The 25,559-nt window shown below is 39.8% G+C and overlaps 1 protein-coding gene across 3 annotated transcripts in view; it reads right to left on the bottom strand.

Annotated features, from left to right (window-relative positions):
- Positions 1–314: 314 nt before the first annotated feature.
- LOC133538711 (tudor domain-containing protein 7A-like) overlaps positions 315–25,559 on the bottom strand; it is a 26,897-nt gene continuing 1,652 nt past the window's right edge. For 2 of the 3 annotated variants that reach the window (XM_061880426.1, XM_061880427.1), the window contains 21 exons: positions 21,606–21,810; positions 17,724–17,868; positions 17,494–17,605; positions 14,803–14,895; positions 14,535–14,569; positions 14,097–14,137; positions 13,757–13,927; positions 12,922–13,629; positions 12,595–12,791; positions 11,675–11,867; positions 11,382–11,493; positions 10,920–11,131; positions 9,498–9,632; positions 7,558–7,641; positions 7,263–7,397; positions 7,080–7,190; positions 6,811–6,967; positions 2,666–2,790; positions 2,370–2,563; positions 899–1,059; positions 316–800 (listed from right to left, as the gene is read on the bottom strand). In XM_061880426.1, the coding sequence (XP_061736410.1) occupies positions 586–800; positions 899–1,059; positions 2,370–2,563; positions 2,666–2,790; positions 6,811–6,967; positions 7,080–7,190; positions 7,263–7,397; positions 7,558–7,641; positions 9,498–9,632; positions 10,920–11,131; positions 11,382–11,493; positions 11,675–11,867; positions 12,595–12,791; positions 12,922–13,629; positions 13,757–13,927; positions 14,097–14,137; positions 14,535–14,569; positions 14,803–14,895; positions 17,494–17,605; positions 17,724–17,868; positions 21,606–21,809 (3,540 nt within the window). In that variant the 5' untranslated portion in view covers position 21,810 and the 3' untranslated portion in view covers positions 316–585. Of the gene's footprint in view, positions 801–898; positions 1,060–2,369; positions 2,564–2,665; positions 2,791–6,810; positions 6,968–7,079; positions 7,191–7,262; positions 7,398–7,557; positions 7,642–9,497; positions 9,633–10,919; positions 11,132–11,381; positions 11,494–11,674; positions 11,868–12,594; positions 12,792–12,921; positions 13,630–13,756; positions 13,928–14,096; positions 14,138–14,534; positions 14,570–14,802; positions 14,896–17,493; positions 17,606–17,723; positions 17,869–21,605; positions 21,811–25,559 lie in introns of all 3 variants that reach the window. The other variant, XM_061880428.1, reaches the window with a different exon arrangement.

Here is a 25,559-nt window from a genome sequence, read left to right as displayed (position 1 = left end):
CCCATCATTAAAAAAAAAACTTTATAAAAAATAGGTCCGGCTTCCTCCCACTTCCAAAGACATGCACCTGGGGATAGGTTGATTGGCAACACTAAATTGGCCCTAGTGTGTGAATGTGAGTGTGAATGTTGTCTGTCTATCTGTGTTGGCCCTGCGATGAGTTGGCGACTTGTCCAGGGTGTACACCGCCTTCCGCCCGATTGTAGCTGAGATAGGCACCAGCGCCCCCTGTGACCCCAAAGGGAATAAGCGGTAAAAATGGATGGATGGATGTTTAACGTCATGTGTAAAATGTGTATACCGGTTGTTTAAAATGCTCACACTGAGCTAGAACAATGTTTAATGTTGATCAAAGACAATAAGATGCAATGACATCTAATAATACTATTACACCTTTTTTTTTTTTAAATGCACTTGCAGCATGTTTTCCAGAAACACAAGTCTTAGAAAATATAAACAAGGTGTTCTCATGCACACGCAGGAAAATGTAATCCACGATAAATCACAGCACGCATCATGCAACACAAAACCAAACTGATGAAAGATTATGCCAAGAACATTCCTGGTGCTCCAGCGAGGAGACAGCTAACAGTAGACGTCAGCCATTAGGCTGTGGATCCAAATATCCTTCGAGTCCATTTTCGTATCCACTAAGTAAACAGTTAAAGTGCGCTCCCAAGATTCAACCTTTGCCTCTGACGAGTCCTGCACACTTTCGATCTGGGCGACAAGGGCTTGCTGCTCTACATGATTTCTGAAGACCATGGACGCCTCCTCTGACCACTGGCGCTTTGGCACACCTGCAGGACGGATGGTGAGAGCAGGTCGAAACTAACAGGGCATGTTTATGCCAACACATTTTCTGTCTTCTGTGTCCACCACGAAAGCTGCAACCCACCTGCCAGTCGAGCGGTGACGGCCTGGAAAGGCAGCTGTCGGAATTCTTCAATCAAGGGTTGGAGGAGGGAACTGAGGATGAGTTCGTGTTTGCCGTAGTCCAACTCGTAGACAGAAATCAACCCATTGGACAAGATCCCCTTTACCACCACGCGATGCCAACTAGGGGAGGTTGTCACAGATGACACACATTTAGTTTCACAAAGTACCAACTTGCAAGACAGCCAATTAAAAAAGAAAATACTGAAATGCATTAAGGTATCTAAATGTTTTTTGTTTTGTTGGTTTAAAGGCCTACTGAAACTCACTACTACCAACCACGCAGTCTGATAGTTTATATATCAATGATGAAATATTAACATTGCAACACATACCAATACGGCCTTTTTAGTTTACTAAATTGCAATTTTAAATTTCCTGCGAGTTTCTTGTTGAAAACGTCGCTGAATGACGGACTGTAAGGAAATATTAGCGCAGCACCAAACACGGCTAAAAGTTGTCTCTGTTCATGGCGCAATTACACAGTATTTTGGACATCTGTGTTGCTGAATCTTTTGCAATTTCTTCATTTAATAATGGAGACTATAAAGAACAATGCTGTTGGTTGGAAAGCGGTGGATTGCAGCTGTCTTTAGCACCGAGACACAGCCGGTGTTTCTTTGTTTGTTGTGAAGCGGAGCGGTTAAGCGAACTTGTTTTCTCTACGTCAACCAGCATGTCTTTGGATGGGAAAATTGTGATATTAAGTCTTACCGGAGAAATCAGTGGATTATGGGACTTCCTCCTGCAGTAGCTGTCAAAAAAGGCAGCTGTGAGCTTGGCTCCTCGGCTTCTCTCTGAGACACTGCGTGTTCACCGCAGCCATCCGACCTCGAGGTATGTCTTTACAATCTTTAAATTCTCACTAAAACACTATTAAAACAATAAGAAGATAAGGGATCTTCCAGAATTATCCTAGTAAATGTGTCTAAAAACATCTGAACCGCGCACAATGCAATCGCCTTTTTTTTTAAAACTTTATTTATTTTTTCTTGTCCTTCCCTATCAATATCCTCAGCCACGAATCTTTCATCCTCGCTCAAATTAATAGGGAAATTGTCATTTTCTCGGTCCGAATAGCTCTTTTTTTGGAGGCTCCCATTATAAACAATGTGAGGAGCCCTCACATGGGTGACGTCATCGTCTGCTACTTCCGGTACACGCAAGGCTTTTTTATTGGCGACCAAAAGTTGCGAACTTTATCGTCGATGTTCTCTACTAAATCCGTTCAGCAAAAATATGTCAATCTCTCGAAATGATCAAGTATGACACATAGAATGGACCTGCTATCCCCGTTTAGATAGGATAATCTCATATCAGTAGGCCTGTAATGTAAACTATATTACGTTTATCGTAAATAAACACAATTTACAGTGTGTGCTGACTAAAATTCTGTGTCTATTCAAAACTGATCAAGACTGTGAAACACCTACTTCTTTTGTATTTTGCCTGCGTATATCTCTCCCTTCTTGATCTGTATGACTGTAGAGGTTATGATAGTCTGGTTATAGTAAAGCATCATCTCTCCCATCAGCACCCCCAATTTGTGTAGGTCCTGCCATGGCTGTATTACAAAATAACTCGGGTGACACGCCACTGGCACGTAGACATCGAGGTTCTGACCAGGCTGAAAGACAAAAACATAATTCGCAATGATCGAAGAATGATTGTTCTTTAAATTGATGTTAATTTTGAGAATCCTCAAAAAAAACCTCCCTACGACACACACCAGGGGGAGCTGTAGCGGTGGGGGTATTGTTCTTGTTGTTGTCTCCAGGAAGGATGATTCACATGGCCCAGGACAAGGGGGAGTTAGACTGCTCACAGTCAGCCTCTTCAATGAATCACTGAGATCTAGAAGTTGCAGACACACCAACACAAGCACATGAAAATTGTAATTAAACAGATGGCAGTATTCCTGTCAGCATGTAGAATACAGATCGACCAATATGTTTTTTTTCAGGGACAATACCGATTATTAGTAGTGAGAGAGGCCAATAAGCGGTATTTAGAGCCAATATTCAATTGTAGTAAAACTATTTAAACATGAATAGTATGATGTAAACATCTGAACAAGGCTTTAAGTTTTTTTTTTAACCATTATTTTGAGGAAACATCAGACCAGTAGCAACAAAATGTTTAGTAAATACGGCGCTAATGTTGTAGTTAATTTAGCGCCACACAAAGTGTGAATATGAGTGTGAATGTTGTCTGTCTATCTGTGTTGGCCCTGCGATGAGGTGGCGACTTGTCCAGGGTGTACCCCGCCTTCCGCCCGATTGTAGCTGAGATAGGCGCCAGCGCCCCCCGCGACCCCGAAAGGGAATAAGCGGTAGAAAATGGATGGATGGAAACACCTTTATTACGGGTGCCTAATTATGCGGGTTGGAGGAGCATCCACATTTGCATTACAAAAAATATGGGAAAATTACAGGATTAATATGCTTAATGCAGATGAACTGGTCTACTCAGGTCTATTTCCATACAAAAGGCACACCGGATTAAAAAGCAATTGACAGATTTTTTTAGTGCCGTATTGAATGTTTCATATTGTCATTGAAACGTTAAACTTTGGGCTTGCTTGCTGGTCATTTATTGAATAGATGTCAACCTGCAATCCACACGTATATCTCAGATTCGTGTATAGAAAGAGTATGGACAACCTGGTTTCAATCGATCTCTTCCATGATTGGTCAAAAGGCACTCATGTGACTACAGGGCGCCATGTTACGTACCAATTTGAAGCCGCAGCAAAGCAAGACGGCAATGCCGTATTATACATTTATCCTAATTGAAGAGTGTTTGCAGAGTAAACACGCTCTGTGGTGTGGCGTGGGGATGCGGCACTCGCTAAAAATGCGGGGGGAAAAAAATTGCATACGTTTCCCGCAACCCAGTAAGGAGAAAAATATGGGACGAGAAGGTTAGCTGGGAAGGCTGGGGAGCCAATAAAGTAAGCAAGCAAGCATACATACATATGGGAAACACGGTATATCAAACTCTTAATGACACGTAATTAATACACTTGGACAAAACTTTGCTTAAAAATTGCACCTTTTCTGCATGTGTCACCAATAATATGAGCTAAACTACAAAATCCAAAACCAGTTAAGTTGGCACGTTGTTTAAATGGTAAATAAAAACTGAATACAATGATTTGCAAATCCTTTTAAACTTCTTTTTCAATTGAATAGACTGCAAGAGAAGATATTTAATGTTCAAACTGAGAAACTTGTTTTTTTTTGCATATAATCATTAACTTAGAATTTAATGGCACCAACACAATGCAAAAAGTTGGCAAAGGGCATTTTTACCACTGTTTTACATGGCCTTTACTTTTAACAACGCCCAGTAAACGTTTGGGAACTGAGGAGACCAAGTTTTGAAGCTTTTCAGGTGGAATTCTTTCCCATTCTTGCTTGATGTACAGCTTAGTTGTTCAACAGTTTGGGGTCTCCGTACATAATACGTCACACATTGTCAATGGGAGACAGTTCTGAACTACAGGCAGGCCAGTCTAGTACCCACACTCTTTTACTACAAAGCCATGCTGTTGTAGCACGTGGAGAATGTGGCTTGGCATTGTCTTGCTGAAATAAGCAGGGGCATCTATGAAAAAGACGTTTCTTGGATGCAACATATGTTGCTCCTAAACCTGTATGTACCTTTCAGCATTAATGGTGCCTTTTACAGATGTGTAAATTATCCATGCCTTGGGCACTAATACACTCCCATACCATCACAGATGCTGGCTTTTGAACTTTGCGCCTAAAAGGTCTGGATGGTTATTTTCCTCTTTGGAACGGAGGACACAACGTCCAGTTTCCAAAAACAATTTGAAATGTGGACTGGTCAGACGATAGAACACTTTTCCACTTTGCATCAGTCCATCTTAGATGAGCTTGGGGCCCAGCGAAGCCGGCAGCGTTTCTGGGTGTTGTTAAGTAGCTTTCATAGTCGAGTTTTAACTTGCACTTACACAGGTAGCGACAAACTATAGTTACTGACAGTGGTTTTCTGAAGTGTTCCTGAGACCATGTGGTGATATCCTTTACAGACTGATGTCGGTTTTTTAATGCAGAATCGTTGAAAAATGGTGTTCTTAAACTGTTCGACAATTTGCTCACAAATTGGTGACCCTCGCCCAATCCTTGTTTGTGAATGACTGACCATTTCATGGAAGCTGCTTTTATACCCAATCATGGCACCCACCTGTTCCAAATTAGACTGTTCACCTTTGGGATGTCCCATATAAGTGTTTAATGAGCATTCTTCAACTTTCAAATTTTTTTTTTGCCACTTGCGCCAGCTTTTTTGAAACATGTGTATGAAATTCCAAATGAGCTAATATTTGCAAAAAATAAAGTTTACCAGTTCGAACGTAAAGTATCTTGTCTTTGCAGTCTATTCAATTGAATATATGTTGAAAAGGAATTTGCAAATCATTAAATTCTGTTTTTATTTACGATTTACACAACGTTTCAACTTCACTGGTTTTGGGTTTTGTATTTAATATTTCAGTAAACAGCAGCATTAGTTCAGTATTCAAGTTAATATGGTGATAATAAAATCAGGAAGCCATGACTCGCTACAGCAAAACCTATTAAAAATATTCAAAAAAGCAAACGAAGCACAGGCATATATAGCGCAGTGAATACAAACAATACATTGGAGGCAAATACCACAGTTGACATACTTCACACAAAAGTCATCATATTGCCGTAATTGTTGGTACAAGGCTAATGAGGATTTTGGCAAAATGAGGGTAATACGGTTATTTTTGGACTTTGTGTTTTATAATGTACATTTCACAGGAATGTACATTAGAATTTCAGAGGGAGCGTGTTTTAGAGCCGCTGGCCACTAAACACTGCATGAATATAGCGGTGTGGTGTATCAAAAACGGACGCAAAATTGCCCCAAAATTATACTTTCACGAAATAAAAGCGTGTTTTATAGCAGGTTTATGAGCTGGCATATATTTAGAACTATATTTAAACTTATTATTTTGGTTTATTTTGGCAGGAGAACTAACGTCAGAATGACTCAATGCATGCTTTTGGCCCGGGCCACACACTTGCTTGACAGCAAACATGGCGCCTGTCGTTTAGTTGTCCATACTCTTTATACAAGACTTAGGTACCCTTTTGAGTGACTGCCATTTACTGGTCACACGTATAATTACACGATGTACCAAATAAAATAGCTTCAAGGTCGGTAAGCACAACTAGAATTTATCTGCACATTAAGCGCACCAGGTTATAAGGCGCACTGTCAATTTTGGAGAAAATAAAAGGTAAGTGCGCTTCATGGTCCGAAAAATACGGTAGTAAAACTATGGGATTTCTGTCCATCACAAAACCTTGCCATCTATTTAATTGTATAGCAGTTTACTGATTTAATGCATTGTAACATTTCTCATGAGAAAACCCTGGAATACTGAAAACATTTAAATAAAAAAAATCTGGGCTCCTTCATGTAGCTTTAAATTACAAATTTTTCAAGCTGGCTGATATTTCTACCTAGATGTTATAAAGTATAAGAACACTGCCTCTTCTTTTTTACCAATATAATAAGTCTCCTATTTGTCAATATTTAGACAAAGTGGGAATTTTTGGCAGGAATATATTTTCTGTCACCTTTATGTATATATCGATGTATGTCGTGTTATTTGACTGAATCACAGAACCAGTAAGATGTCAGGGGAAAAAAAAGACAAAAACTGGATTTCCCCGCAAAATATGAGAAGTTTTGAAAGCTAAGCAGAAGAAAAAAAAGACAGATACTGATTATGAGAGGCCGATACCATATACTTCAAAATGACAAATATTGGCGCCAATAATCAGTAGATCTCTAATGTGTAATGTACGATACCAGTGTCTGTGATTTTTTTCTTGCAGGGGAGTTTCTGCAACAACTGTGCACGAGTCAACTGATGGTTAATGCTCTTGTTCACTTCTTCACTGCCAGCACCCACAAAGAGGTATATATGGACCAATCTCTCCCCTTTGTGCTCTTCTAACTTACAGATCTGAAACAGGTGAAAGCAGTCAATACACATACAGCATATTCCATTACAAAGTGTCACATCATCCCTCATCATATTTCCCCCTACCGCCAGCTAACAAATGACACTAAATTACCTTCATTTTGCAATCTGTGACACCAAGGATGGCATTCTTCAACCATAAAACAGCATCTGGGCTCCAGTCTCCCGCTGGAATGGTTACGTCAGCCAGACGACATTTGATCGCCTGACCAAATCAAAGCACACATATTCATTATATTTTCGGGGTTACAAAACATATTCCTGCAAATAAACAAACCAATGGTGGAATGACGGTGAAGTCCTGAATGAAAAGAGGGGGGATTTCTCGGAGTTCAGTGATCTCGACAGTTGCTGGGACACCCAGATCAACCAAGGAAACTTCCACTACCCTGTTCCCATGAAGGTTGGTGATCTACAAACATGAAGCGCAAATGACTAAACAAATTCAGTGTTCACATTGGACATAATTAATGAAGTGAACAAACGTCTTTTGTGTAAATGGCATATCTATTTCTATCGTTCTTTGCTGTTAAATTTAGGCAAACGTGGTAAGAAAAACTGGCATACAGTACCTCTGCTCTGGACCACTTTTCTTGGTAGCGGATCAGACACGCCTTGCCATTGAAAGGTTTAGAAAGCAAGTACTCCGATGTCTTCTGGTAGGAGTATTCACAGAAATACATGATCATAACAAGATAGGATAACTACAAGATAAGATAGGCACAAAGCTGTTATGTCTATCTTGGCTTTCAGTGAAAACCCACAACGTTCACCTAATCCCTATTCTCCTGTTAGCGCTTAAACGTTCTTCTACGTGCTTTAAATTACTTAAGTTTCTCTACTTCGTATTCTGCCAACCAGCCTCCGGACACGGCCACCCCACATAAAAGACACAAGTACCTGAAGGTTGCAAGTCAAAGTTTCGAGTTGCATGTTGTAATATGTACTGTATATGTGCTTTGCTATGGAGTTTTTTTCTCACTCCAGACTGGGCCCCCTCAGGAGCACAGTCTGAGATTGACTTTTTTTACTCATCCTTTCCCAACGTGTACCTTTTCCCCACTTTTTATGAGGCGCCGGACAGACGACCCATCAGCGTTCCTGTTCTGTAACCCTGTATAATGTTCGTTTGTCTAATCTGGAACGGGTTTGTGCTGAAAAAAAACCCATTTTGTTGTACAAAGATCTATCCATTCATGTTCTGTGTGTATGTGTGCAAGTCGGAGAGTAACAGCTATCAGTTTGACATTAAGTGCCAAAGAAAACCCCCTATCAAACTGAATAAATATTTGTGTTATTCTGCCTGCTAGATTTTTTTTAAGTTTAACTTAAAGTACCAATGATTGTCACACACATACACACTAAATGTGGTGATATTTGTCCACTGCATTTGACCCATCCCCTGTGTTCACCCCCTGAGAGGTGAGGGGAGCAGTGGGCAGCAGCAGTGGCTGCGCCCAGGAATAATTTTTGGTGATTTAACCCCCAATTCCGACCCTAGATGCTGAGTGCCAATCAGGAAGGTAATGGGTCCCATTTTTATAGTCTTTGGTATGACTTGGCCGGGGTTTTAACTCACAACCTACCAATCTCAGGGCGGACACTCTAACCACTAGGCCACACTGCGATTGTTGAATATCACTTATATGTCTTTCTTCCATTTGATATACACTAGTTTTATGAAATAGCCGCATAGTTCAATGATGGTTTCACGGATCAGCCAAAATGTATGCATTGGATGTCCTAGAATGTCCAAACAGGGCGGATATTGTGTGGTCACCTTGCGTTTTAAGCCAGTCGGGTTTTTGATTGTTAATTCAGTGAGGCATAGTGATCCTTTGGTATTCCTCTCAATTAATGTTTCCAGGTGTCTCCAATAGAAGTGACCAGAATAAATTTGATAGCTTTCTGGAACTTATCTTTTGTGAGTGACTGAATTATATTTATATAGTGCTTTTTCTTTAGTGACTCAAAGTGACTCACATTTAGAAACCTACATTTAAAAGCTACGTTTACACAAGTGTGGGTAAAACTGTGAGCAAGGTGTGTGAAGTGTCTTACCAAGGACATAATTTCAGTGACTAGAATGTCGAAAGCTGGATTCAAACCAGGAAACCTTAATTTTTTGGTTGGCCGCGTTAATATCTGAGCCACACGGCCCGTATGTACCAGTGAAAAGTTGGCCGCCCCACCCGTATTTTACCATATTAGTATCCGCAAATGTTTAACTTTCCCAGGACACTACAACTTATTGCAGCCTCAGAAGCGCGTAGGGGCAAAAGTACTTTTGTCGATGGGAGAGCCAGATTGGACAAGGACCACACACATTTTAGGGTTGCAACACCGAGAGCGCATACCTTGGGTGAAGGCGCATAGTAACAAACTAACATTGAGCGGTTAAATGCCACAGGGCCAGAATCTGTGCAATTGTGCAGCTTTTTCCACTTAAGCGCATGGGAGGATAGGGCCCTATGTCTGTATATGCTTTTATGGACATTGAAAACCTGCCTACCTCGGACATAAAAAAGGCATCTGTGTCTTCCAACAACTTGCTGAGCTTTTCAGTTCCTCTGGAGGGCAACTGGCAAAAGACATCCCCATCTGCAGATACATTTGTGACACATACATCTGGATAGGTGCAATTCACCTGAAAGCAAGCAGAAAAAAAAGAAAATTATACAAAACAAGAGATATTGCCAGCGAAGCTATAAAAACACTTGCTTGTTCAGGGTGTCTAAAGACATTTAATTATTTTACTATATGTAATAAAGGCAAAACTATGTTGTTTGGCTATAAATTACAAATAGTTTTTCAAATATAACATTTCACCTTTCTCTATTTACTCTGCTACACGTGTACTTAATGCCATGACTAGGGGTGTAACGGTACGTGTATTTGTATTGAACCGTTTTTGTACGGGGGTTTCGGTTCGGTTCGGTTCGGAGGTGTACCGAACGACACGGACATATTAAGTAGCGCACCGCACGTTTTGTAAACAATGCACACCGAGGCACCATGAATTGATTTACGTGGACCCCGACTTAAACAAGTTGAAAAACTTATTCGGGTGTTACCATTTAGTGGTCAATTGTACGGAATATGTACTGTACTGTGAAATCTACTAATAAAAGTTTCAATCAATCAAAAAAAAAAACAACAACACGGCATGCTAGCATCGGGCTATGATAGACTGACCACACCTCCTCTTTTCACCGGATATGTCCTCTCTGCGGAGCTGTCCAGGTGGAGTTTCTTAAATGCCTCGAATGTCCGGCATTTTAAGTTAGGGTTGGGTGTATTTTCAATGTACGTTCAGGGTTAAGAAGGGGTTAAAACAAAAAAAAAAGGTAGTGCGCGCAGCAGCGGTGAGTAAGGGACAGAGACAGAGAGAGCGAGAGAGTTATGATAAATGCGCATGCGTCACCAGGCTCTGCTTTTTACCCGTAGATTTATCAGATTTAATTTTTTATTATCTATAGCAGGGGTGTCAACATTTGCGGCCCACAGCTAATGTTTTAAAGGCCCATAGCACATTCTAAAAATACTATTAAAATAAACAAAAACATAAACAAAAGTGAAATAAAAAAGCTTAAAGGCTAAATGTAATTTAGAAAAAGTTGCAACGTTGACTAATAAAACAAAGCTGTTTTTTTTTTTTTTTAAACTGTCATTGCTCAAAACATAATATTGAATCAAAATCAATATTATGAATTATTGACCTATCCAAGTTTCCAATTACTTCACATCAAATATTCCACAAAGAAAAATATTTTTGGTGGAAGATTTAACAAATTTGTTAAATAAATAATCAAAAAATGTATACTTTTTTGTTTTCTTACTGTACCGAAAATGAACCGAACCGTGACCTCTGAACCGAAGTATGTACCGAACCGAAATTTTTGTGTACCGTTACACCCCTAACGATGACACTTACAGTTAAGGGGTTATTCATGGTTTCATCCTGCAGATCCTTAAGGCAGATAGAGTTTATGTTGATGTCTTCTTCCTGCGAGGTGTCATACAGCAATGCCTCTGGTAAATCAGTCGGGGGAGATGTCCCTACAAATTCCATCAGAAGAATCTTTCCAATTGCCCACTTGCACAATGAGGACAACACAGAGGAATTGGTACTGAACGCCTCCAAACCTGAGAAAGATAAAGAGTGACATAATGAAAAAAGAACAAAATGCTTAAAAAATTGAACCTTTTCCAGAGACTTAGGATACACTATTTATCCCCAATCGGAAAATGATGTGGTTGCAGTGTAGATACAAAAAGTTAAAAAAACTAAGGGAAATTTTGAGTCATCAACAAACATTCTCTAAAATACAGCTTGCCTTTCTTCCTCCTGGCTTTGCCCCAATATCAGATAATGAGTATCAAACTGTGTGTGTACCTGCCAGCCTAATATGTGTAGCCTGGAAAGGAAGCAAAAGGAAGTTCTGATGAAGATCCAGAAGACGTTCCCTCGTCGTCTCCATAGTAACGCCATAGTCTACATAGTAAACCTGACGAAAATAAGAAAAAGTTCCTTCATTGTTTTGGCTTAATTTTACTTATTTGGCGCTCTAACTATTCACAGCCACATGAAGTCTATAATTAACCAAAAAGTTCCTTCATTCTGTCATCTTTATTGAGAGTGTACACCAACTGCAAATAAATCACTACGGTGCATCATCCATAAATTACCTTGACCTTGTTGAGGGCCATGACCTCCGTGACCTGAGCTCTGGCCAGTTCATTGCCATCATCCCCCTTAACGGCAATTAGCTGACCCACGACGGGGTTGGAGAGTGGCTGGAGAGTCGAGCTTTGTTTATAAAAGGAGAGCATAGCATCTTCCATGGCCTCCTGTGCAAAGGAATAACCCTCACCAACATACCTGCACACAAAAAATGCTTTTTTTTAGCTATGAAAAAAGTTCTATATATTGCACATTTGTATTAGTCTATTTTTCCTGGTGGCACCCTAGGACAGTGGTACCCAACCTTTTTGTAGCTGCGGACTGGTCAACGCTTGATAATTTGTCCCGCTGCCCGGATTTTTTTTTATTTTTTTGTCATGAAAAAGAGTTTTTTTGTGTTGGTGCACTAATTGTAAGTGTATCTTTTGTTTTTTATGTTGATTTAATAAAAAAAAAAAACTATATTAAAAAAATTAAAAATAAATAAATAATAAAAAAATATTCTGTACCACTGCCCTAAGAGACTGGAACTTAGAATCACTGGTATTCGATGGACTTAATCTATTATTGGATTTTTCGTGATGCTTTTACTTCAACTATTGAGAATGTAATCTTAGGACAACTAGTCAATCAACTCTTATTAGGTAACAAGTATGTCATAGAAGTACTGTACAGTAATCTATTTATTTATATCTGCACCTTCTTGTTATTTTATCCTGCACTACCATGAGCTAATGCAATGAAATTTTGTTCTTATCTGTACTGCAAAGTTCAAATTTAAATGACAATAAAAGGAAGTGTAAGTCTAAGTCCAATAAGTTTAAATTCTCAGTGGCTTTTCTTCCAATACAGGTTAATCTTTCATTTGTGCACTGCATGTCATTAATAGATTTAGTAATTTCTGTATGAATGATGTAGGTCCTACCGTATGGTGACGGCATTACTGCTTTTGGCATCGGTAACCAGCACGGAGGGGTACTGTGCTGAGGGATGAACTAGACATGGAGGAACCAAAGGACCCACAATCTCCACACCAGAGGGATGCATGTGGCTTCTGCCTTTCATACTGTCTGTAACATCAGTTGCTTTCATGTCTCCTCTGATGGGATAATACAGAATGGCCTGTTCACGAGAAAAAATGTCATAGGTCAACATTCGTTCAAAGTGTTCTGCCAATCGATCATGAAATATTTTTACATAGAAATACAACAGTGACAGCATGCAAGGGTTGTAGCGTCCTCTAACTACTTACTTTTTCCTTGTCATTTGCAAACGGGTACTCCACAGTGCACAGAAGACATAGTTTATCCAGAAGATGTTCAGGAAGTGGGGCCTTGTATGTGTCCATGTAAAGTTTGGGCAACGCATGGACCCATAGTCCACTGCTGTACTTAGACAGAAGTTCCTTTACTTTTTCCCACACATCAGCTGGCATGATGGCGTCGGAGGACTTAGTGGGAAGACATGGGCCAGAATCAATGCTGGAGGAAAATGCGTATTTCTGTGGCGGTAAAGCTTCAAAAGTTGGTTGATGAGAGGGAGCTAGGGACGGGAGGTTAGTTTTAGAAGAGTAGTTACATGTAGAAGTTAAAGGGTGAGAATTTTTTCTAAGGTTGACAGTATTTGTTACAAAGTTTCTATTAATGGACGCGACTGCAAAACTGTTCTGAACGGCTTCCTCAGAAGTGACATGACCATTAGCAGGCTGCGGAGCTGTGGGCAGTACTGGCTTGGCTAATAGCTCTTTGGAAATAACGTTAGGTTTAGGAAAAGGAAGCTTTGGAAGAGGGGCAGCAGACTTCTCCAATGTGGAATCCTGTAGGGAGGTGGATCTAGGTACTTTGCTCAACTTAATAGAGGTTCGTGTGGAGCAGTCACGGGAGATGCTTCCAGGAGCATCAGAGGAAGGTAATGGAGGGTAAATCAGGCAGTCACCTGTGTTGCTGTAAGATTGCTCTACCTGAAAAGGCCAGATGAGTATACTGAAAAACGGCTCACTATAGCAAATTGATTTAAATACAAAGCTCAAAATGTTAAGAAAAAAGACACATAAAAGGTAGCGTTAAATACAGTCTCAAGACACTTACCACACAAATGTGTTTCCACTTTTCTAGATGTGTGAGCGCCTGAGGAGGGAGTTGCTGATTGAACATGTCGCTGAAGACTGTTGGCAGTTTGGACTTCCACATCCCAGAGTTGTACTTTTCCAATAGTTGCGTTAGTCTTCTCTGCACCAGTTTCACATCATACTGGCATGACTGCAAGGAGGGATATCACAACCAAATCACAAATTTATTGCTTACATTAAATATTACACAATCTGTTAGGTTACTGTTAGCATCATGCCATGATAATTCCCAGAGGAGAGTTTCAGTGTGAATTTAAACCAGATAAGCAGAGAAAGCACAGAGAAAGCTTTTTCTGTACCTCCAAACAGTTGAGTCTTTGGACCTGTTCAGGTGGATTCTCTGCGTACGGTTAAAAACAGTTTGTTGTTACATACAGAATTTATTTCTTAACAAATCATTACACATTTCTACAGATAAAATATTGAATTTTAGCACACACAGTAAGTGCTCTAAAACCTCCTTAGTGGCCCAAGTAAAATTTCTGAACAATGTTGGTTTCTATGGAGACGATCTTCTGACAGTGCAGTAACATATTTTGTCTGCTATTTTTTCACCATCTACCATTTGTGCAATTCATGTATGAAGAGACATTTCTTGCAATGAGAAGTGGGTTTTTTAAGTTACATTCTTCTATATTTCAATTCATATTTTTTACAAAATACACATATGTCTTCTCAAAATCAATTAAACTACTTTGGGTTGGATTAAATTAAAAAAAAAACCTGTTGATCCTTACCTTTTGGTTTCTGGGGCATTTCAAGACTATTGGTCCTGCAAATGGAAACGCTATTAATAGCACTGCTTTTTAGTATTACGGACAAGGGTGGAAAAGGTCTGTAAAATGGTTTCTTAAAATGTTAAAAGCACATGTTCTTTTGCTCAATTAAATTAGTACTACAGTACTTTATTACTACTAGTACTACTTGCTGGATAATATAACATTCTAATACACTGTACATCTAATACAGCTCAATCAGGTGGCCACAAGGCTTTTTGTATCTCACCTGTCAGGGACTACACACTGTTTCACACTTGGCAGAGACGAAGGTTGTCTGTGCTCAACAGGTAGGGTACACCTTTGGTTATTGTCCAATTGCCTAATATTTTAGAAAAATGTGTGTTCAGTATAAAGATTATGTATCAATAGAAAAATACTAGGGGTGCACGATAAATATCGGCGAGATAATCATCAGGCCGATATCGATATCAAGAATTAGGATGTCACACTGATTATACGATATATTGGCCCGACCGCCTGTAGACAGTTTGTACTTCTGAACCGCCAATATTTTTGGGGTGTATGTTTGCTAGCTAAATCCGACACGATCGCCACACTTTTGTACACACCGATAGGATTCACCTACAAATCACAACTCATTTGTGGATATGTGATATTAGCTCTACATCAGGGGTCTCAAACTCAATTTACCTGGGGGCCACTGGATGCAGAAACTGGGTGAGGCTGGGCCGCAAGAAAAGATGTCTTAAAAAAATCCAACATGCACTTTTTAATGAATTCACTTTCTATGAATGGCTTTCCCTCCCTAGCAACATACTTGCCAACCCTCATGATTTTTCCGGGAAATTCCTGAATTTCAGTGAACCTCCCGACAATCTACCGGTGCAACCATTCTCCCGAATTTTTCCCAATTTTCACCCGGCCGACATTATTAAGGGGTGCCGTGACTGCACTGCCTTTAACGTCCTCTACAACAGTGGTTTTCACCTTTTTTTCAGTGATGTACCCCCTGTGAACACTCTTTTGATTCAAGTACCCCCTAATCAGAGCAAAGCCTTTTTAGTTGAAAAAAAGAGATGAAGTAAAATACAGCACTATGTCATCAGTTTCTGATTTATTAAATTGTATAACAGTGCAAAATATTGATAATTTGTAGTGGTCTTTCTTGAACTATTTGGAAAAATAGAAATAAAAAAGACTAAAAAACTTGTTGAAAAATAAACAAGTGATTCAATTATAAATAAAGATTTCTACACATAGAAGTAATCATCAACTTAAAGGGCCCTCTTTGGGGATTTTAATAGAGATCCATCTGGATTCATCAACTTCATTCTAAACATTTCTTCACACAAAAAAAAAACTTTAACATCAGTATTTATGGAACATGTCCACAAAAAGTCGAGCTGTCAACATTGACTGTTGGATTGTTGTATTATTTTTCCACAGTTTATGAACTTACATTCATACTTCATTGAAACATTCAATAAACATATGTATAAAGGATTTATTAATTGCTGCTGATTTTTAGAATGTTTTTAATAAATCTCACTTATCCCTTGGCCTACCTTCAAGTACCTCCAAGGGTCCGCTCGGCAAAAGAAGACTACTGCTCCACTGCATGTGCTTCTACATCACACAGCTAATGTGCCGGCTCTGTATCATGTTGTGTGAGACTTGTGCAGGACAATGTACGTGGCTGCAAGACATACTTGTTCAACAGCCGTACAGTTCACACTGACGGTGCCGTATAAAAAACTTTAACACTGTTACAAATATGCGCCACACTGTGAACCCACACCAAACAAGAATGACAAAACCTTTTTGGGAGAATTTCCGTACCCTAACACAACTGAAACACAAGAGAACAAATACCCAGAACACCTTGCAGGGCTACAATATACAACACCTCAACCGACGCAAGAAGGGAGGGTGGGGGGTTGGTGGTGGCAGGGGTGTGTATAGTTAGGTCTGCACGGGATTCTGGGTAATTGTTCTGGTGAGTTTATGTTGTATTACGGTGCGGATGTTCTCCCGAAATGTGTTTGTCATTGTTTGGTGTGGGTTCACAGTGTAGCACATATTTGTAACAGTGTTAAAAAAATGTTTACGGCCAACCTTAAGTGTGACGTGTGTAGCTGTTGACCAAATATGTCTTGCAATTAAGCACGTGCGTCTCACATGGCCAGATGCAACATACAATTGGGATTGCACGCTGTCAGTTTAGGATGTAGGGGGCGCTAAAGGAAGTGCCATTATGGCACTCCCTGAATAATGTTGATCTGGTAAAAATTGACAGGGGCTTCGAGAGAATTGATGCCCTGAAATTCAGGGGTCTCCCGGGAAAATTGGGGACGTGGGCAAGCATGACCTATCAAGCACCGTTCATATTAAGCTCGCGCGCCGCACCAACATTAAATTGTCATATCAAAGCGCGGGCCGCATTATAACGTCTCGCGGGCAGCAATTGGCCCGCGGGCCGCATGTTTGAGACCCCTGCTCTACATAATATTTGGTTAGGACTAATCTACAGGTACAATTAATCATGTCCATCTTTGAGTCTCTTACCTTTACCAAACAACAGTCAAATCTACTTACGCAGGAAAGTATCAGTGTCGGCTTGAAAAAAATAATACTGTGCATCCCTTAAGGTTTTTGTAACTTCCTTAATACTGAAGTTAGGGACATGAGTTACGTTACAAATAAAAGGACAGTGTGTCAAATTAACCTTTAAGTCTTTCTTACCTCTAGGTGTGCAAAGATTACAGGTAAATCTAAATTTAAAAAAAATCCACATATAAATAAGTAATTGGTTATTGGTATTGGTCACAAGCTGCAGGAAGTTATCTGCTTAAGAAAAAAATATATATCGTGCATCCCTAAAAATACATTACAAAATAGGTAGCATGAATAAGACACAGATCAATTATTTCAAAGAAATAACCCCCCAAAAATGTACCTGATATCTCCTGAGGCGCTGAAGCCTCTATAGCCACCGTGGGGTTGACAGTGGTTCGCTGGCCTGAAAGTATTACCAACTGAAGGCTGGCGCAGCGAAGACATAGGCGATGCTAAGAGAAAACCATTGAGAATGGTCAAACAAAACGCTAAGGATGTAGAAAGTTGTCAGTAGGCTAAGTCTTACTTAAGGAGACTAAAGCGTTGTCTGCAGAGACAAACATGTCCTACCTTTAAGCATGTAAGAGTTTGAAGCTTGGCGTCTCATCCTGCAGTTAACGACTTGGGACCTTCCCGATTTCTTGGAAGTTTTCTGCCGTGCCACAAGCTCTGCAATATGTGCCGTTTCTTTACATACTGCTGCAAAGCATCTCAACTATAAAGCAGAATATAAGGTCAAATTACAGATATATTTTTGTAAAGGACAATCTATCATCCCTGAATTGCAATCTTTAAAAGGGACCTATGATGATGTTCCTCTTTTTTTACTAATACATGTTGTTATATTGTAGAATACTCGTATTACACCACGCCAAAGCGTCAAATGACAAGGTTTATGCATTTGGGCACGAGCTTACACACAGTTTTAGAACCCTCTAAACGGTGCGTTTTGCAGTCTTTTAACTGTGAGCGCAGTGATGTCATAGTTTGGTGGAAGTACTAATGTGGGCATTTCTAGTATATGCTCTCTGCCAGGCAACACCTCCGTGCTTTGCACTCTTGTGCCGCAATTGTTGGTCTCTGCCTGGAGCCTCAAGTGGTGTGTTTCATGCTCTCCCGCCTACTCTGATATCTATAAAATAAATACTTAATTGTTTATTTGTCCGGGGCTTCACGGTGGCAGAGGGGTTAGTACGTCTGCCTCACAATACGAAGGTCCTGCAGCCCTGGGTTCAAATCCAGGCTCGGGATCTTTCTGTGTGGAGTTTGCATGTCCTCCCCGTGAATGCGTGGGTTCCCTCCGGGTACTCCGGCTTCCTCCCACTTCCAAAGACATGCACCTGGGGATAGGTTGATTGGTAACACTAAATTGGCCCTAGTGTGTGAATGTGAGTGTGAATGTTGTCTGTCTATCTGTGTTGGCCCTGCGATGAGGTGGCGACTTGTCCAGGGTGTACCCCGCCTTCCGCCCGATTGTAGCTGAGATAGGCGCCAGCGCCCCCCGCGACCCCAAAAAAGGGAATAAGCGGTAGAAAATGGATGGATGGATGGATGTTTATTTGTCCATTACATTTTACATGGGACCGACCAAAAAGACAACGTTATGCAAGTAAAAATGCATTTGTTGTTCTATATAAATTTTGTTTTGTTAAAATCTAGCTTGTCTTTGTCTCACTCTGTCTTCTTTTTCTCCTCTTGCTCTGGCATACTTTTTGCCCTCAGGAGCTTTCGCCCTCCCCCTTATTTCCTTAGTGGAGAATCACATACACATAACTAATGCTAACGCAAACGAGAACGGGACGATTGTTCAAAAGAAAAGAATAGTGTTGTCAGTGGTTTTGTTTTGCAGTAACAGGCAGTGAATAAAAGCCTGCATGCTGCAAAGTTTGTTGAAAGAAGGCAGCAGCACAACATACTTATTCCTGCATCTGAAAACAGAGCACATTATTTATCTATTTTATTCAAGACAGATGTTTTGCCTTCCATACCCTCTATCTAAAAACTATTTGATTAGGACGATGCATATTCATCAACATAGGTCGTGAGTTCAAACCCCAGCAGAGTCATACCAAAGACTATAAAAATGGGACCCATTAACTTCCTGCTTGGCACTCAGCATCAAGGGTTGGAATTGGGGGTTAAATCACCAAAAATTATTCCCGGGCGCGGCCATCGCTTCTGCTCACTGCTCCTCCCACCTCCCAGGGGGTGATCAAGGGTGATGGGTCAAATGCAGATAATAATTTCGCCATACCTAGTGTGTGTGACAATCACTGGTACTTTAACTTGAACTTAACATATGAATAAAAGCATCACAGTAAATATGCCAAAATTAGCTACAAAAGCTCAATTATATCTATTTAGTTTCTTGAAAATGATTTTATACGAGTCAAGTGTATATCTGTTCCAAAAAAGAACCCGCTTTATAAAAATTTCAATAGCACACTGCTAAGAAGAAGATGCAGTGCCATTTCAAAACTACTTGTCTTTGATCAAATAAAAGAGAAACTTGTTATGAATTATATATGTCATTGGTTTCTTGTTTGTGAAAAAAAATCGAATTTCTTTTTAAGGCCATATCGCCTAAACCAATGCACGTCATGTTTATATGATGTACTTTCCTTTGTTTGTTTCGTTTTACAGTAACTGAAATGAGTCCATTTTATTTTTTGTTTCTTCATTTATTTAGGATATAACAGTATTTACTTTCCAATTGCAGTACAATGGTAAACAATTCTACAGTAATGAGAAATAAAAGTGTATATACCTTTTAATGATTACTTGCGTCATTATAAACACTGCATAGTTTTTATTGTTTCTTCAGTTTAAGAGCAAGATGTAGACAGAAGCGCTGAGTCTGTCTGCATAAAACCAAATATTTTTAAAGTAACTTCAATCAATCAATCAATGATTATTTACATAGCCCTAAATCACTAGTGTCTCAAAGGGCTGCACAAACTTATTGCATATTGTTCTCATGTGTGGCCCCTTGAGACAAGAAAATGTCAGTCTTCCTTCACTTGGTATTTTCACAGTTTTATGCATTTCTATGTATAAAATATAAAAATTGTAAATAAAATCTCAATCGCAAGTTTGGAGAGAAAAATCGTGATTGGGTTTTCTCTCAAAATCGTAGAGCCCTGGTATGTTATTAGAATTTCATTGATATAGACACCAATATTGATATTCCTTATCGATACTTATCGGTATTCATCGATACTACATGTAATTAGTGGAAATAAGGATGTGAAAAAAATTATTTTAGGTGGTTCGGGCATCTGGTCAGGATGCCACCTTAGGGAGGTGTTTAGGGCACGTCCAACCGGTAGGAGGCCGCGGGGAAGACCCAGGTTACGTTGGGAAGACTATGTCTCCCGGCTGGCTTGGGAACGCCTCGGGATCCCCTGAGAAGAGCTGGACGAAGTGGCTGGGGAGAGGGAAGTCTGGGCTTCCCTGCTTAGGCTGCTGCCCCCGCGACCCGACCTCGGATAAGCAGAAGAAGATAAATGGATGGATGGATGGATAGCACAAGAAGTTCTCCATCACCAACATGATGTAACATCTCAAAGCAGGGAAGTATTTGATCAAAACCTGCTTTTTAAGTCTTAAATCAAGTCAAATATTTTTGCAGTTCACAGATCCATCACTGTGCAATTACACAATTACACTCCGCTGGAAATATTGGTGTATGGAATTCATGTGCACAGCACACACCTTTTACATGGTAAATCATATTAAATATGAATCAATACAATCAATTAGCATGTTAGGTCATTGTGCATTTAGGCAAAGTGTGTTTGATGCCACGCACAAGCGGCACAATGGAGTGATGTCAGACGGTGACTACAGACCTGTCAATGAAACTTCATGGATTATAATATTATTTAACATTTATTGAAACTTTTTTGAGTGGATTACTATTGGACTAGATTACTGGATTGCTACGAGGACGGTTGATAAAGCCTGGTAGCCGCAGTTAAGAAAAGTCTGTTCATTTCAAACTGACACTAACTCTTGCCGTGCATGACTTTGGGGGACTTTTGAAGAGGAAATATTGTGTTACAATTTTTTGTGTGGTCTTGCTTCCTTATTTGTGATTATTCCAAACTGATTATCAGATCCAAGGGGTCGGCAATATGGCAAACAATATATATATATTTTTTTTTTTTGTTATATTATAAGATTTAGATTAATATCACAATTTTTTGCATTGTTTAACCTGCCAATTTTAAAGCATCTGTACTAAAAGCAACTAAACAATGGATTAGTTCAACATTTTATTATTATTTGGTTGACATTTTATTAAGCCGCAGTACGCGGAGAACACGCTGGATTCACACAGACATTGCAATAGACATTCACAAACCTCCTGACAGGTAGAGGTGCCAACATCTGTCTAATCGCACTACCCAAATTCAAGATTATTTTCCAGATTATAAAAGCAGTTCTTACCTCTCCCATTTGGTAGTCCAACCGCACAACAGATGGAATGCTCATGAGATAGCATTCCAATTCGGAAAAGCCCAGTTTCTTCAGGGGGATATTCTCACCACACAGCGATCGGTACTCTGACTGCAGTTTGCTGATATACACACCCTGCTTGCTGGACTGAAGTACCGATCGCAACATTTTCTTGACGGACTCGCTGTCTGACATCCTTATTTACATGCAAGAGATAAACAAAACGATTAAAAAAAAAAAACCTGGAAGATATTTAAACTTTAAAAAGTATTCTACACTAGATAGATGGATAGTACTTTATTGATTCCTTCAGGAAAATACACTAGTATTAGGGTATGTTCCCCCTTGTCCAAAACTAGTCACTTAGGGGAGTTCGTTTTCACGCTTATATTTTTGCCAGCGGACCACATGGTTCTTACAGTTTATCACAGACGTGGGCAAATTAAAGTCCGGGGGCCACACGCGTCCCGTTGAGCTTTTCAATCCGGCCCGCCAGACATTCCCAAATAATTTTTTTAGATCTTTAAAATGGAAAGTGTATAGCTGCCATTATGATGTGCAGTGATGTTTTCTAATGACCGTAAGTTTTCAACTAAACAAAATAGCAGCTACATCTGATGTTAAAATGTTGGTTACCATACTTTTCTTGAACATCTTTTGACTAATAAATAAGTGGGGAGAAAAGGTTTCCTGTTGTAATTTAACTTTAAGTGTTTATTGCACACTGTTCAAAAAGGGTGCGAATGCATTGGCCTTTAATTGTTGTTTACCCGCTTGTTTGTATCCATAATTCATTCATACTTAATTCTCTTACAAGAAATAACAGGAACATAGGAAACTTCACCCGCAGTATCCAGTATTTATTTCATAGTCACAGTGGTTGAATATTTTGCTACAAAGTTATTTAAAGGCCTACTGAAATGAGATGTTCTTATTTAAACGGGAATAGCAGGTCCATTCTATGTCTCATACTTGATCATTTCGCGATATTGCCATATTTTTGCTGAAAGGATTTAGTAGAGAACATCGACGATAAAGTTTGCAACTTTTGGTCGCTAATAAAAAAGCCTTGCCTTTACCGGAAGTAGCAGATAATGTGCGCGTGACGTCACGGGTTGTAGGGCTCCTCACATCCTCACATTGTTTACAATCATAGCCAGCAGTAGCGAGAGCTATTCGGACCGAGAAAGCGACAATTTCCCCATTAATTTGAGCGAGGATGAAGGATTCGTGGATGAGGACGTTTAGAGTGAAGTACTAGACAAAAAAAAAAAAAAGTAAAAAAAAAAAAAAAGTAAAAAAAAAAAAAAAGGCGATTGCAGTGGGAGCGATTCAGATGTTATTAGACACATTTACTAGGATAATTCTGGAAAATCCCTTCTCTGCCTATTGTTTTGCTAATGTTTTAGTGGGATTAAATAGTACCTGAAAGTCAGAGGGGTGCGGCCACAGGTGTGTTGATGCCAGAGTCTCTGAGGGAAGTCACAGCAGCTGCAGCAGGACGGAAGCTCCACTGATGTCTCCGGTAAGAGGCGGCTTACTACCACAATTTTCTCACCGAAAACTGCCGGTTGACATGTAGTCAAGATCCATGTTCGCTTGACCGCTCTGATCCATAGTAAAGCTTCATCTTCAGGAATTTTAAACAAGGAAACACCAGCTGTGTTTTTGTGGCTAAAGGCTAAATGCTTCCCACCTCCATCTTTCTACTTTGACTTCTCCATTATTAATTGAACAAATTGCAAAAGATTCAGCAACACAGATGTCCAGAATACTGTGTAATTATGCGATTAAAGCAGACTACTTCTAGCTTGGATCGGGCTGGAAAATAATGTCCGCTACGAGACGTCAAACGCACGCGTCATCATACCGCGATGTTTTCAACACGACACTTCGCGGGAAATTTAAAATTGCAATTTAGTAAACTAAAAAGGCCGTATTGGCATGTGTTGCAATGTTAATATTTCATCATTGATGTATAAACTATCAGACAGCAAGGTCGGTAGTAGTGGGTTTCAGTAGGCCTTTAATATAGTTCAACTCACTGAATTGTTTAGGATCTTGACGTTCTAAAAATAAAATAATATCGTCCCTGAGTCGTATTGGCAACCACAATTTCTGAATCAAACTGTAGCAGAAACAAGCCAAGCAATAGTTTGCTTGTATATTTATTTAAGTGTTTTCAAAAGTATATAATTAAGTTTCGCACCACCTAAACTTCCCGCACTCTCTTATGAGCTGAGAGCTGCCCCTTTTGTTGACGTTCTTAAAAGGAAGTTCAAAACACATTTGTTGAAGTGTGCTTTCCTGTAATATGAAATTTTACTTTTAGCACCCCCTGTTACCCCAAAAAAAGGTCAAGCGGTAGGAAATGGATGGATATTTTTGATGTATTATCCTATTCATAATTTCATTTGCAACATCATACTGTAGGCTTGTAGTTTAGCCATGTAAGGCACTTTGTGAGTTCTCTGTGAAAAATGATTAAAAAAAAAAAAAACATTTACTCACGTTACTTCATTAAAAAAGGAGAAAACATTGAATTATTTTGACTTAGTAAGTCAAGAGTGTTAGAAGTGGTGCATTATGTACTGCCACATTCATTGACTACTTTATTTACACATAAAGTAGTCAATGGGCGGTATAGCTCGGTTGGTAGAGCGGCCATGCCAGCAACTTGAGGGTTGCAGGTTCGATCCCCGCTTCCGCCATCCTAGTCACTGCCGTTGTGTCCTTGGGCATGACACTTTACCCACCTACTCCCAGTGCCACCCACACTGGTTTAAATGTAAAAAATAGATGTTGGGTTTCACTATGTAAAGCGCTTTGAGTCACTAGAGAAAAAGCGCTATATAAATATAATTCACTTCACTTCAATGAATGTGGCGAATTTAGAGGCCTACTGAAACCCACTAATACCGACCACGCAGTCGGATAGTTTATATTTCAATGATGAAATATTAACATTGCAACACATGCCAATACGGCCGGTTTAGTTTACTAAATTACAATTTTAAATTTCCCGCGGAGTTTCTTGTTGAAAACGTCGTGGAATGATGACGCGTATGATGACGCGAGCGCGTGACGTCCCAAGTTGGAGGGGACATATTAGTGCAGCACCACTAGCGGCTATAAGTAGTCTCTTTTCATCGCGCAATTACACGGTATTCTGGACATCTGTGTTGCTGAATCTTTTGCAATTTGTTCAATTAATAATGGAGAAGTCAAAGTAGAAAGATGGAGGTGGGAAGCTTTTAGCCTTTAGCCACACAAAAACACGGTGTTTCCTTGTTTATAATTCCCGGAGGTGAAGCTTTACTATTGATCAGAGCGGTCAAGCGAACATGGATCCCGACCACTTGTCAACCGGCAGGTTTCGGTGAGAAAATTGTGGTAAAAAGTCGCCTCTTACCGGAGATCAGCGGACCTTCAGTCGTGCTGCTGCTGCCGTGACTAATTCCCTCAGAGACTGGCGTCAAGACACCCGTGGACACACCCCTCCGACTATCAGGTACTATATAATCTCACTAAAACACTAGCAACACAATAGAAAGATAAGGAATTTCCCAGAATTCTCCTAGTAAATGTGTCTAAAAACATCTGAATCGCCTTTTTTTTTTTAATTTTTTTTTTTTCTAGTCCTTCGCTATCAATATCCTCAGCCATGAATCTTTCATCCTCGCTCAAATTAATGGGGAAATTGTCGTTTTCTCGGTCCGAACAGCTCTTTTTGTTGGAGGCTCCCATTGTAAACAATGTGAGGATGTGAGGAGCCCTCACACGGAAGACGTCATCGACTGCAACTTCCGGTAAAGGCAAGGCTTTTTTTATTAGCGACCCAAAGTTGCGAACTTTGTCGTCGATGTTCCCTACTAAATCCTTTCAGCAAAAACATGGCAATATCGCGAAAAGATCAAGTATGACACATAGAATGTACCTGCTATC

Source organism: Nerophis ophidion, linkage group LG20, assembly GCF_033978795.1.
Source record: "Nerophis ophidion isolate RoL-2023_Sa linkage group LG20, RoL_Noph_v1.0, whole genome shotgun sequence".
Classification (NCBI taxonomy): Eukaryota; Metazoa; Chordata; class Actinopteri; order Syngnathiformes; family Syngnathidae; genus Nerophis; species Nerophis ophidion.
This window is presented reverse-complemented; position numbering and strand designations above follow the sequence as displayed.